At 35.3% G+C, this 14,250-nt stretch overlaps 2 protein-coding genes across 2 annotated transcripts; both read left to right on the forward strand.

Moving 5' to 3' along the window:
* The first annotated feature begins 2,331 nt into the window (after window positions 1–2,331).
* Window positions 2,332–10,933, forward strand: LOC113864736 (serine/threonine-protein kinase CTR1-like). The gene is made up of 15 exons (XM_027498795.1): window positions 2,332–3,832; window positions 3,957–4,255; window positions 4,338–4,482; window positions 4,712–4,827; window positions 5,197–5,405; window positions 6,546–7,049; window positions 7,156–7,196; window positions 7,424–7,492; window positions 8,272–8,372; window positions 8,471–8,555; window positions 8,630–8,728; window positions 8,816–8,884; window positions 9,344–9,475; window positions 9,714–9,808; window positions 10,429–10,933. Exons 1-15 carry the CDS (start codon window positions 3,044–3,046, stop codon window positions 10,523–10,525), a joined length of 2,850 nt encoding a protein of 949 aa, XP_027354596.1. The 5' UTR covers window positions 2,332–3,043; the 3' UTR covers window positions 10,526–10,933.
* A 1,096-nt stretch (window positions 10,934–12,029) lies between these two features.
* LOC113865621 lies at window positions 12,030–13,166 on the forward strand. The gene has a single exon (XM_027500307.1). It carries the CDS (start codon window positions 12,193–12,195, stop codon window positions 12,856–12,858), a length of 666 nt encoding a protein of 221 aa, XP_027356108.1. The 5' UTR covers window positions 12,030–12,192; the 3' UTR covers window positions 12,859–13,166.
* The last annotated feature ends 1,084 nt before the right edge of the window (window positions 13,167–14,250 follow it).

The following is a 14,250-nucleotide window of genomic DNA, read 5'->3' on the forward strand; positions in this document are numbered from 1 at the left end:
AGGTAATGTTTTTAAGATGTAGTCAAATGTGTTTAATTAAAAAAATACATATGTCACACAAATTCAAATCATTATTCACTATTTTACGACAGATTAACTTCTATTATTCAATATAATTTCAATATTGGTCATTTAGTTGAAATTTTAATTTTGTTGTGAGATAATGGGATCATTATAAGGAAATAGATCACGATTGCCTAACATGCACGCCAAGTCGCCAAGCAATGTTTTATGACGCCTGGGGTTTATTTATTTTTAAATTTTATTATTTAAATCACTAAAATTTAATGTTATGTGTGTGTGTGTATATATATATATATATATTAATATTAATATAAATAAAAAATAATTAAATGTTATTAGTAATACAAATAAATATTTACTTATATAAAAATATTACTATTCATTATCCGTCATTAACTTAGCATTATTCTCATGAAATTTATTGATTATTAGTTACTTTTTCACGTCAACCATACGCGTCTTGGGTTATTGTTTCTTTAATTTGTAATGTAAAATTTGATTTGATTTTAAGTTATTATTCTATGGTTTGAAATTTATCGCACTCCCTTCGAATTAGTTTATTTTGTCACCACACACCCACATACAAACACATTTAATAAATGCATGCTTTAAGTGCATTATAACATATACTAAAATGAAGGGGAAAACAACAACAGGCGATTCCATGCATGAAAGCATAATAAACTACATATAAATTAAAAAAATTTAACTAACTGAAAATGAGTAAGAAATTTTTAAACCGTTGTAATAAAAGTCTCTCGTATTTAATATATAAACAGTACTTTATTTTATATTGTAATACTAATAAATGCATGTTAATCAATAAAGCTTTTTTATAATAATGAAAACTGAAACTGAAAATTCATATTAAAATGGTGTTAGCGAAATTATTTAACAACTTTTAATAAATAAAATTGTGAAAGTTTGGATCCGTTTTTATATCCTTGAAAGTCAAACTTAAAAGAAGGTGGGACAATGATGCAAACTATCCAAAAAGGGAGACAAAATCTATGCATGAACGAGCACTTTGAACAGTGGGAGGGGGAAGAGAGAGCAAAGCTTAATTAAATAAAGATATAGATAGGATCACGCATACCAAGTGAAAATGAAGGAAAAGGAAGAAAGTGAATACTTTAACCCAAAAAAATACCAAGCAAGTAGCCTTTACAGCAGCACGTTCATGACTTGGATATCACATTCCAAACTCCCAACAGTTATCACATGCCATTATTAAAAAGGAAAGACAGAGTTTTGTATTAATTCCAAATGCATCAATTTGTTTAGTGAGAAACTTATCTCACTCACAGGTGCTTTATTTTTTAGGAAAACTCTGTTGCCAAAAGGAAGATGAGCTGTCTGGTTCTTTGCTCTTGGCTTCCTCTGCGATGCGAGGGGTCATTTTCATTAGGTTTTAGAGTTTTTTTTTTCCCCCTTTGTCTTTCATCCTTTATACCAAATTAAAATTTAAAACTTAATTATATATTTTGTTCACATTTCAAAGATCACACATAGAATACACAAGTCAACTGAGATAATCCATGTTAGGTTTTGGGACAACGACTTGTAATTAGCACCCGTAAAAATTAATTATTCATTAAATATGATTGTATTTGAATATTGGTAAGAATAAATTACAAATTTCTGTTTTATAAATATACATAAAATTTATTTTTTTTCTTATAAATGTATTTTGTTAAGTTAATTTTAAATTTTCTTTTTTTATAAAATACGATACTATTTACTAATAAACATGTTGCGGTAAAATTGTCATCAACGTTACATGATAAATATGTATTAAATTATTATTACATTATATATTTTAAAAATTTTAAAAACTAAACTACACTAAAAATTACTATAATATTTTTTTATTTCACACAAACACCATATATTTATTATGTTTTATAATTTTTCATATGAAATTATATTATTTTATAATTTCGTTTAATATTCAAAACAACCCATAAAATGGTGCTATTGATATTCAGATCTCACTGCTTAGGCAAGGATGATATATATTAATTATACTCCTCCCGCAAATAAGGCCATTTTTATGTTTTTTTATGTATATATACACTATAGGCCCGTCTTTTTGAGATATTAATTAAAGAATTGTAAATATTTTTAATATAACAATGTATTAATATTATAATTTTTTAAATTTGTTTCTTACTTAATATCTTTAAAATATTTAAATAAATACAATAATATACTACTACTAAATTTTAAAAATAAAATCATAAACGAGAAATCAGTTACTTTAGGCGAGGTTTTCTTATATATAACATATCTTATCTCGAGGCTGGAGAGTGCATGAGTCCCAATTTTAGAACCTGCTGCTCGCACACAGAAACCCGCGGTCAAGCAGCACACTACACTGCACTCCATGCACAGTGCGCACCTTGGCCCTTGCGTGTCCTGAAATAATTGGCTATAAGATTTACGTGTCACCTCAGTAACAAGGGTGCGCACGGATACCCCCAGTACTCGTTAGCATACCGACTCTATATTATTTCGATTTCCCACTGCCCATTCCAACTCCCTTGCTGCTAAACCCACAACTAACGTCACAACCATCCATCCAACCACACCTCACAATCACATACATTTGGCTCTACTTATTTCTATTCCTCAATCTCTAAGCTCTCATTCCTCAAATCAGCGTCTTAGTTTCAGCGTTTGTATTTAAATACCTCTTCTCAAATTCATAGAAACCGCGCTTTGAATCCGTGGTTTTCAGGTACTCAATCGCCGTTTGTTTTCCACGGTGGTTTTCACTTTTCAGATTCGGAAAGAGTAGAATGCAATTAGTTCATTTACTACTATATCATGCATGGTTTATAATGGAATTGGTTACGCACGCATAAATCGAATAATATTTGCATTGAGGTTGAAGTTGAGAAGGAAGAAGAAGAAGAAGAACCAGGAGGGAGAGTAGTTAGGGTTATTGGAGTGCACGTGAGTGAGTGTGAGGAGCGAGAGGCTCGTGAGCGTGGGGAACGAGTGGTTGTGAGTGAAAATGCCTCACAGAACCACTTACTTTTTCCCGCGCCAGTTTCCTGAGCGAGGTTTGGATGAATCTTCCAAACAGCTATTAGATCACGAGAAAAAGAAAATCGTCAACTCAATCAAATCTGAAACCTATGCCGTTGAAAGCGACACTCATAAAAAGTCACTTTCACCGAGCAAGGACGACGTCGTTCTCTCATCGGGGAAACACTCCGCCGTTTCCGACCTCTTCGCCGCCGGCGACAAGTTCCGAACCAAGCACAAGCCGATTGCGGCTTTCTGCGACTGGTTGATCGACAAGAAAGCCAACCACTCCGGCCACCATCACCACCACCACCACCACCACCACCACCATCATCAACTCAAGCCTTACGTTGAGGAAGACCATGACCTCCTTCTTCCACCGCCGGCGCCGGAGACCGCCGTGAAGGACGCCGCCCTCGACCAAAGCTTCGACCGGCAGGTTTCGCTTCCGCGGCTCTCGAGCGGGAGTAGCTATGCTGGAAGCTTGTTTTCGGGGACGACGTTGGATTGCAACTTTTCGAGCGACATTAAGGAGGAAACGTCGTCGTCTCGCATCTCCACCAAAACGATCACAACTATCCCTGCTCCGAGGCAGAAGGAGGATGAAGAAGAGGAACAAAGCAAAGAGAAGTTGGCGAAGAAGTCCAAAGAAAGTTACATCTTGCAGCTCACGTTAGCGAAGAGACTCACTTGCTTGGCCAGCCTCGTAACCGAACCTGTTCTCACCCCAGGAACCGAAACATGGGATGCTGAATCTGTTTCTTATCGTCTTTGGGTATAAAACTCAAGCTCATTGTTAACTCTTAATATAAAACAAAACTTAGATTCAACACAGTAATACCACAAGTAGTGTTGTTAGTTGTTATTTATTATTCGTTTGTTTTTTTTTTTGGGTTCAGGTGAGTGGGTGTTTGTCGTACACAGATAAGATATCTGATGGGTTTTATAACATATTGGGGATGAATCCGTATCTGTGGGTGATGTGCAATGATGTGGAAGAAGGTAGAAGGATACCGACTTTGATGGCGCTTAAAGCTGTTGAACCAAGCGAGACTTCTATGGAGGTGGTGCTTATTGATAGACACGAGGACTCTCGACTCAAGCTGCTTCAAGATAAAGCGCAAGAGTTGTATTGTGCTTCCGAGAACACTTTGGTGTTGGTGGAACAGCTAGGAAAACTAGTTGCCATTTATATGGGGTAAGCTATAGTGTGTGTATAACGATCTCTTCTTCCAATGTGAAGTGCTTTGATATTTATTATAAATTTTGAATGTATGAAGGGGTACGTTCCCAGTGGAGCAAGGAGATCTTCACAAGCGCTGGAAATTGGTGAGTAAGAAGTTGAGGAATTTTCACAAGTGTGTTGTGCTTCCTATTGGTAGCCTATCTACCGGGCTTTGTAGGCACCGGGCAATTCTCTTCAAGGTGAAATACTAATACGCCTTCTGAATTTTTTGCTTTTAGTGTTTATAGTGTCTATTATCGAAGAACACTGGGGTTGCATAAGAATATTGTTGAGCATGCATGGATGTATGAAGAGGGTGCATTAATGTTGTCTGGGGTCATTTGATGCTGAGTTGGATGCAGTAGTATTTCTTGAAAACCTTGGTTACAGATCAGCTGTGAACTTAAACTTGGGATTTTTTTAATGCAGAGATTGGCAGATTATATAGGTTTGCCTTGTCGCATAGCTCGTGGTTGCAAGTATTGTGTTGCAGATCATAGATCCTCCTGCCTAGTCAAGATTAAAGATGACAAGCAGCTCTCAAGGTAGCACAACAGCCAACTTTGAACCTCATTTTTGCTGTCTTTTATGTTTAGATGGTAATGCCAATATAATTATCTGTCAATCATGAACATTACAGGTATTTCATTAGCAGTTTTTGAATTTTGACCATTTTTCTTCTTTTTTCCCTGTAAGTTTTTAGTGTTAGTTTTGCTTGTTTTATGTCGCGTTCGTCTTGATTTCATGGGCTTTAAGCACCTTCAACAAGTTTTATAATTGCATCTTTCCTTTTTTGCTTGTTCATTTATGGACTTCTGCATGCAATCCATAACTTCTTGTAGACAAGTTTGTCAACCTCTTGACATTTACTTCATATTTTCCTTCACAACATGTTATGTTTTATCATTTAACAGGGAATATGTGGTCGACCTAGTTGGGGATCCAGGAAATGTCCACGGGCCAGATTCCTCAATTAATGGAGCATATGTTTCTTCAATGCCTTCTCCATTTCAAATTTCTCATTTGAAAGAATCACAATCACCTTATATGGATGATGCAGCAAGTTCTCAATCTCTAAGTTTCAATCACGGATCTGTTAATCCTGAAAGTCTTCCATATTCAGGTATATTGTGATTTGCATACCTGGAAAGTTTATCTTCAAATTGTTTGTTAGTATTGTAACTGGAAGGGAAGAATCTGTGTAGCCGTAAGTATATTCTTGGACCTTTAGGATGCATATTATTTGAACTGATTTTCAGTATGGGTCTCAGTACTTCCACACATTTTCTTCTGGGAAGTGTCTATTGCCACTCTTATCTTAGTAATTATGTCTAAAATACCCCTATTGTTAATGTAGTTATAAAAGAGAAAAGATATTTTAGGCAAAAAAATCACTTAAATGGGATGACAATAAACACTTAGGAGAGACAATACCCTTTTATTGGTATCAATTTTATACTTTATCTGGTAGTGTTCGGCCTAACTTATTTTGGGCTTCTATAAGGAGAAGTTGGGCCAAACAAAATTTTAAGAAAAGTAGCTTTAAAAAAGTAGCCTCTTTTAAAGAATAAAACTTTGAAAAAAGAAACATAGTTAATCTTAGGAGCTTTTGGCTTCTACTTCTCATTTTTCTTCTTTATTTCAAATCCCAAGGTCCAAGAACACAATACCCATGAAATTTTAACTTAAAAAGTAACTTTTAAGCTTAAAAAATAATAGAATTACCAAATAGCTTTGGTTTTAAATTTAAAGCTTTTATTTTTAACTTTAACTTTAAAAGTAGCTTTAAAGCTGTAAAAAGGCCAGGTGAAACAGTGTGTGCTGTGAAGTACATGCACACAACCATCAGTGTGTGCTGATAGTGCCTTGAACTACTCAGATTTTTGAATCAAGTTTGAGCCCGATGTTCAGGCTAAACGCTAATACATCAATTAGCTGTGAAGTACATGCACACAATCATCAGTGTGTGCTGATAATGCCTTGAACTATTCGTTTTTTCTATCACTGCAAAAGTGGTCTATCTATGTACTTCACTGCTGTTCAAATTAACTTCCCGTACTCCATAGTAAATACATTTTAAAGTTGCTTTAAGCTTTTTGCCTTCTTAAGCTTGTGAAGCATGTTTGGCTCAGAAATTTTAAATTTTAACCCCTTGGGGACAGGGTAACTTATGCCTTTGTACTTCCGTTTTAGTAAATCTTATAACAAGCAGAAGGAAATTCTAGTATAAAGTTGGTCTTAGCCATTATTCAATGACCTGCAGGCTGTGGACAGAATGATCAACAAGTTAAGGAATCCGATTTACTGATAAATCAGAAGGGTTCAGTTTACGCTTCAGTTGATCAAATCTTTGAAGGAACAGAACCTTCTCTAATTTCTTTTGGTTTAAAAAGGAATGAGGAGGAGTGTGAAGTTCTAAGTTCAGTTTTGCCTACCATCCATGAAGATGTTTCTAAAGGTCTTCATACTGCCATTGAAGAAGCATCATTACATGAATATCAGAGGCTTAGTGAAGATTCAATTATAGTACAAGAAACTTCCAACAGTGACATCATTGTAACTGGAAGTTCTGTTGTAAAAAGTGCTTTCAAGCAATCTGTACTTACTTCATCCAGCCAGTCCGAACTGAAAGACAATAGAATAGAAAACCAGGGTTGTTTACCTGCTGGGAATATTCCAAGATATGTAAATCTTGAACCATCACTTGCAATGGACTGGCTTGAGATTTCATGGGATGATTTACGAATTAAAGAGCGAGTTGGTGCTGGTACTTTTTCGTCCTCTATTGCTTCTTTAATCCACTTACCTTTGGTATCATGGACTTGTTTCCTTATTAGGTGACTCTAAATGCTGCTGTCCTTTTCACTATGCAGGCTCATTTGGGACGGTGCACCGTGCTGAATGGCATGGATCAGTAAGTGTTAATACACATTTCTTTTTATTGTGCTGATTTTATTTTTTATTTTTGGTAGAATAGGCACATTTGAATATATAGATGTAGCGTTTTGATACCTTAGAATCATGTAATTTCTTAGTCTGTCTGATTGCAATTGAATTAACGACACTTATCCACCACCACACCAGTGAGTTTGTATCTATTTATTTATGATTTGGAGATTATATTTATTTTATAAATTGCAGGATGTTGCAGTCAAGGTTTTAACAGTTCAAGATTTCCATGATGATCAGTTGAAGGAGTTTCTGAGAGAGGTATGTATTCATGAGACAAATGTATTGGGTGCCTCTTTATCGTGTTGCTTATGATTTGGATCGTGTTTGCCAAATGGTATATATATACACTGAAGGCAAACCATATATATTAGTTGATAATAATCAATTATCCTCACCTATTTCATACACATATTTCTAACATTTCTTTTCTTTTATTGTCTTGAGTAGTGCTAGTGCCGGGCTATTCCCTATTAGCATGCTTGTTCTGAGTATATATTTCATCCTGTTGGGCAGAAAATATTCACATTTATTAAGGCCATGCTTTGTTTTATTCAATACAAGACTAAAGCTACTTGCACAATTAATTATGTACAAGTCTTCCACTCAGCATGCACGGAAGCATTTCATTTTGATTGGGTGCACACTGGATCCATGTATGACTCTTTTCAGTTCAAATATGCACACCTCTTTTCTGTAAAGATCAGATTTGTTCCACCTTGGTGTGTAAAACTCATCCCTCTGAATCTCTGATATTAAGTAACAGGCACCACAGTTCTCCTGCTTGAATAATACTGCTGTGTGCCATGATCTCTAATTATTCAAGTTGGCTAGACTTTTTGACAATCATAACATTGCATGGTTTGTGGGGCACAGAAGCAAACTCTGTTGAACAGTTAAAACATGTATTTATCTTTTGTGCAAAGCTGGTTGTGCACAATAAGATTTCGAACTTGGTCTATGAAACACACTTCTTTTTCCTTTCTCTGGGGGTAAAGTGGAAGCTAGTTATGTTAAAGTTATTATTTGCATTGCTTTAGGTTGCAATAATGAAACGTGTTCGTCATCCAAATGTGGTGCTCTTCATGGGTGCAGTTACAAAACGCCCCCATCTATCTATAGTGACAGAGTATTTGCCTAGGTAAGACAACCGACTTTTTATATTGTTAACCATAATATTTCAAGTTCTTGCATGAAGAAGTGGATGTCTTACACTGTTTCCTGATACATCGGTGACAGGGGTAGTTTATACCGCCTGATACACAGGCCAGCATCTGGTGAAATTCTGGATAATAGGAGAAGATTACGGATGGCTTTGGATGTGGTTTGTGCCAGATATTATTATTTCATTACCCGAAATAGTCATCTTGTAGGTAATATATCATTTGTTGATTGCAGGCTAAAGGGATCAATTATCTCCACTGTTTGAAACCTCCAATTGTGCACTGGGATCTCAAATCCCCAAACTTGTTGGTGGATAAAAATTGGACTGTGAAGGTAGAATGGAACTGATTTAGAAGTTTTATATGAGAATTTATACATTTTTTGCAAGTAGATTGTTATTTTTTTTCATTTCATGTTCAGGTTTGTGATTTTGGACTGTCCAGATTTAAGGCAAACACTTTCATACCATCAAAATCTGTTGCCGGAACAGTTAAGTCTCTCATTCTGTTCATAAGCTTAAGCATATCAACTTCTAGTTACAGTTCTCTTCCCAGTTTAACTTGTGAATAGAAGTCAAGAGAGTTCAAAATTTGAACTGTTGTAGCTATTTTTGAATGCATGTTGATTCTTGTAAACAAAAGAACTGTCTGAATAGCCTTTTGCTCTCAACATGGTGTTGAAATCAATGATACAATCATGTTTTTTATTATCTAATTGAATTTATTAGGGGTGTCATCATTTTTATGTTGGTTCAGTCATTTGGATGGGAGGAATGTGCATTTTCAGGCATGTGATAAGTGAACAATGGACTTACTTTTGGCCTAGATATAGAGGCAATTTCCTTTTAATATTGAAAGTGGTCATTCTTTTAATACTTCACAGGTTGAACTTGTACTTCATTGTACCTCACTCTCAATAAGTGTGTGACTCTGTTGATTTTATTTTTAGCCTGAGTGGATGGCTCCTGAATTTCTTCGTGGGGAACCTTCCAATGAGAAATCTGATGTATACAGTTTTGGAGTTATCCTGTGGGAACTTGTGACCATGGAACAACCATGGAGTGGACTTAGCCCTGCTCAGGTAAACACAACGAATACTTATGCTCTAAATTTTAAATATTTGAAGCCAATTATTTTTACTTAATGTGTTTATTCATACAGTAGTAGGGATCATTTGCAAGAATTTGTTAATTTAAAAAGGACATATAATGGAAAGGTATACATGCAAACTTGCACATTTCAAACAATTGATTGGCATAATGAAACCTGAGTTTTACTAATGGATTTTGTAAATTAACAATCATAATGTGAACTCTCAGGTGGTTGGAGCTGTTGCTTTCCAGAATAGGAGGCTTACTATCCCTCCAAACATTTCCCCAGCATTGGCCTCTCTCATGGAATCTTGTTGGGCTGAGTAAGTGTTAATCGTGTCATATTGTTCGGTAAATTGCGAACATCTTGTGCCATTTGGTCCAATTTTATTAGAAAATTGCATCTATTTTCTTTTTCATTTTTGGGTGTTCTATGAACACTGGTATTTGTATTTGAAGAACATGACTTGCCAAGAACGTATAATATAGTTCTGTGATTAAAATTATTTGAAAATGTCAATTAAAACTACATTCTTATACGATTTTGTAAAGATGGAATCCAAAATTTTGGACAGTTCGGTCCTGGCAACAATATAGAGTTTTCTTAATCAACATGATGTTGGATCTCTAAATGCCTAATTTCCTACCAAAGCATATTTCTTTAGGCGATTGATGGGTCAGGACAAGCCAATAATTAAATCAGGCTGAAATTCCTCGTAGTAAAATAAGTGATAATTTGTTATGAGTATTGCCTCGTTACATATTGATTTTATCATTTCTCACTTCAGCTCTGACATGGGGAGTAGAGATTCCCAGCGCAGATGCCTTAACAATTTTAGAAAAATCAGCATAATTCATGTACTATTTTGATTTGTCAACTACTGGTTTTTTTATGTTTCTAAGCATTGCTTTGTTTCTGGTGCTTGCTTTATTTACTTGGCAGTGACCCTAGTGAACGCCCATCTTTCGCTGGCATAGTTGAGTCACTAAAGAAGTTGCTGAAGTCTCCAGCAGAGGTGATAAAAATGGGAGATACATAAGGATTTGCAGCCCATAATTGGTCTTTCTTGTCCTTGAAGTTGTTGCTGTTTTATGGAAACGTTAATCAACAAGTAACCCGGCCCTTGGTGGTCATGTATTCTCTGATTGACGGAACCCTTGGTTGTCTGCAACTGTATATTGGATGCTTCTTGCGCTAACGCATTTCAGGAGGGCACTGAAAGGCATCTAGTCAAAGTGGTAACTTCAATGGTGCTTGTAGGTGTTGTGCCTGTATCGTATGGGGTTCCCGAGTTTCTGAATATACTTATAAATAAACTCGTGACCTCAAGCTCTTTTATAGATAGCTTGAAGTCAAAATATTTGAGGACATATGTTATGTAACATTTCTGCTTATTCATTGTCAAAGTGCTATACCGATTAAGTTATATATAATTGTCGTATTAATTAATTATTTTGACAAAGCGTCGAGTTAATATCCTTCCATAACTTGTTCTCTCTTGGTATTCGTTTGCGGTGCTGATTAGCTATTTCTTATAAAGGACCATTGGATGAAATTGGTCGAGCAGAAGATTTTAGTCATACAAAAGCAAGTTAATGATTTGTATTTATCTAATAATGGTAGTAGTATCATTTAACATTATTAATTAATTCTTAGGTTTCTTTAATGGTAATTGGATTTCATCACACATTTTTTCAGTAATTTAAACTATTCACGCTTTTTACACTGGGTTTTACTTCAAGTAATATTAGATAGCGCTTCCTGGACTCAAATGAGAATGTTAGTTTGTTAGATTGTGAAGTGGTCAAGAAGTAAATTCATTTCAATTTATAAATGTGTTTCTTAAATGCTCGAAAATTTGAGACCCAAGTTTCAATTAATCAAAATTGTGTTGCTCTTATTTCTATCCAAGTCCGATAGTGAAAATGTCAGGGTTTCAGTTACAAGAGGTTGTATTTATTTTAACATTAAAAAAGCTTAAAGATAAATACGGAGTTATTTATTTTTAAACGAGATTCTACAATTGCATCCTCTGAAATTCCATGCACTATCATATTTTTCAAAATTATAAGTAATTATTTTTTCAGGAGAAAGCATGAAAAAAAAGAGTCAAATATATTGTCTCTCCTTAATACAGAAAAACAGGAGAAAAAAACAGTTTAACAAATGCTAAATTTATGCAGGTACTAATTTATTTGTTTATTTATCATTACGTTAAAAAGATATAAAATTTATTTAGTATAATTTATTTTCTTTCTAATAAAAAATAACCTTTTCTTTATTTTTTTCTTTTCCCTTTTTGGTTTTGTCTCATTTTTTATTTTTAACCAAACAAAGGCACAAAATAATTGGCCATTAGTTTTATATGTATAATATATTTTTATTAAAAACTATAAATATTATAAAAATTTAATGTATTACAAATATTAAATATTATATTTTAAAAATATTTATTTATTATTTTTTTTAATGATGTAACATGAAGCTTCAAAACACCTTAAAAAAATTGTAATAATAATAATGGAACGAAGAAAAAAGACCCAATCAAATCAAACACGGCAGGCTGCGGTCAATGCGAAGAGTCAAAAGTCCAATTTCGGTGACTCAAAGAGAAGGGAAGAAGGGATTCTGAATTTCTAACCCAACGAAGTGAAAGAACCAATCGAACACTTTCATTCTTCCGAAATCGAAATCCTGAGATCGAAAATGGTTACGGAGCTCAGCGAGAAAGAAGCAATGATACGCGACGTCGCATTGCAAATCGTTCTCTTCCTTCTCATGATTTTCATGTACCTCGCCATGCACGGCATTCCCCAAAAACTCTTCGCCAAACTCCGTTTCCGAAACCGAACCTCCCTCCGAGCCAAACGTCACTTCGTCAAAGGCGCTCAGCTCCTCGACCAAGCCAGAAGAACAACACCATCCAATTCCACCTCCCTCGCCAAACAAGCCGAAGCCGAAGCCGATCAAGCCATCGCTCTGGACCCCAAAGACGCCGCCTCTTACCTCTTAAAAGCCATGGCTCTCATCCTCCAGGGCTTCCGTACTTCCGCCCTCGACGCGCTCGACGCCGCGTTGTCTCCACTCGCCGCTAAGTCTCTCGCCGACGCCGAGAGGGGCGACGCGCTTCTCAAGAGAGCCGAGTTGAAAATCGCCTTGAATCAACCCGGCCACGTTGACTCGGCCCTGGCCGATTTGACGGAGTCGGTGAAGCTGAGTCCGAAAAACGCTAAGGCGTGGTGTATGTTAGGGGAATGCTACGAAGGAAACAAGATGGAAGAAGAAGCCATTAAGGCTTACAAGGAGGCTCTGGAAGTGGAGCCACGCTTGAGTTTGGCTCAAGATGCGCTCAACAGGTTGGCTTCATCATGAGCTTCCAAACGACATCGCTTTGTAAGGTTTGGTTATTGCAAAACCTTGGATTTGAACTCTATGTTTAATTAATAATTCTCTTGTTTCTAATCCTAGAATATAGATTCAGTAATTGAATGCTAAGAGTGAGCAGCAATAAATGATTTTCTCAAAAGGATTTGAATTATACAGCATGTTGAAGTGTGAAAATCTTAGTAATATGAAGGGGGAAAGAAACCCTTACCTCTGGAGAGGATCTTTGTATTTGATCTTTCTTGTCCTCTTTATGGATCCTTCATCCCATAACGATAGTCAATAACTCAGCCTTTTGTGTCGTACTTCCATATGAAGCACTTATTGCCAACATTCAAGGAACAAAGGTTCAGAAAATTAAGGAAACAAATTCAACCAGATTAATCTATCTTTTTGAAATAGCCGGGTACAACTTCTGGCGAGAACTGAAAAACAGAAAAAGTTTTATTATTCAATCTTTATAAGCTTAATGTAAGGAAATTAGGAAAAGAGCAACCTTTTGATGATGGATATTCCTTGAATTTCTTGGAGGTTGGAGCCCTCTGAAAATATTAGATGATTAAGATCCATTTTATGAAGGCTAAATTATTGTGAAACTGTCTTCCAAATCATGCAAACTACTTGGTAAACAATCATGGACTATCATCAATTCTTAGAAAGGTTTAGAATGTGCTTGTATACATACTTTAGCGTTTATTATATAAACTTTTTTAAAACGATTACTTATGCAGTCAATTTAACGATAAAACTTAATAGAATAAGTTGAAAACAGCTTAACTAAATAACTTGTACTAAATAGCTTATTGAAATAAAGCTAAAAGGAGAGCTGTTTTCATAAGCTGTTCATATGTTCTTTCAAAGAGACAAAATAAATTAATAGCACTGATTTCAAGGTTCGAAAACATTTAGTACCATGGATCTCAAGACTCAACGAATGAAATTTGTGGTTTGAAAAAATCCAACCTACATACGGTATTGAGGTTATTATCTTGCATCATCTCAGGCATACTGTAACTGGATTACGAAATGCCCGTGACTCAATCCTAGCTCTGAATTCAGGTCTGAAATTGTGATAGATTCTTAAAAGCAGTGTGGTTAATACTACCTAGACAGTGAACCGGTGAGATTTCCGTTCCAGGTTCGACCATTTATTTGGCTAGTTAAACAGGATGATTTCATAAAAACAATCCTCATGCAACATGAAATAGAAATATATAAAAAGATTTATGAATTGAAATGTGAAAAATAATAATTTTAAAGTAATACATATTAGCTGCTTAATATTCGGATTATTTTAAATACTTAGTGCTCTGAAAAAGAGAAGGCAATAATAAGCAGAGTATTCTTCGAGCACAATGCGACTTTCTTAATGCGGCAACC

This window comes from Abrus precatorius, unplaced genomic scaffold, assembly GCF_003935025.1.
Source record: "Abrus precatorius isolate BTA unplaced genomic scaffold, Abrus_2018 Scaffold4, whole genome shotgun sequence".
Classification (NCBI taxonomy): domain Eukaryota; kingdom Viridiplantae; phylum Streptophyta; class Magnoliopsida; order Fabales; family Fabaceae; genus Abrus; species Abrus precatorius.

Bases quoted from the DNA above. Each gene is read 5' to 3' on its own strand.
- LOC113864736 (XM_027498795.1), top strand. From the start codon at position 3,044: ATGCCTCACAGAACCACTTACTTTTTCCCGCGCCAGTTTCCTGAGCGA. The intron at 5,406-6,545 runs GTATATTGTGAT...AATGACCTGCAG, and splicing joins TGAAAGTCTTCCATATTCAG to GCTGTGGACAGAATGATCAA. The intron at 8,373-8,470 runs GTAAGACAACCG...CATCGGTGACAG, and splicing joins GTGACAGAGTATTTGCCTAG to GGGTAGTTTATACCGCCTGA.
- LOC113865621 (XM_027500307.1), top strand. From the start codon at position 12,193: ATGGTTACGGAGCTCAGCGAGAAAGAAGCAATGATACGCGACGTCGCA.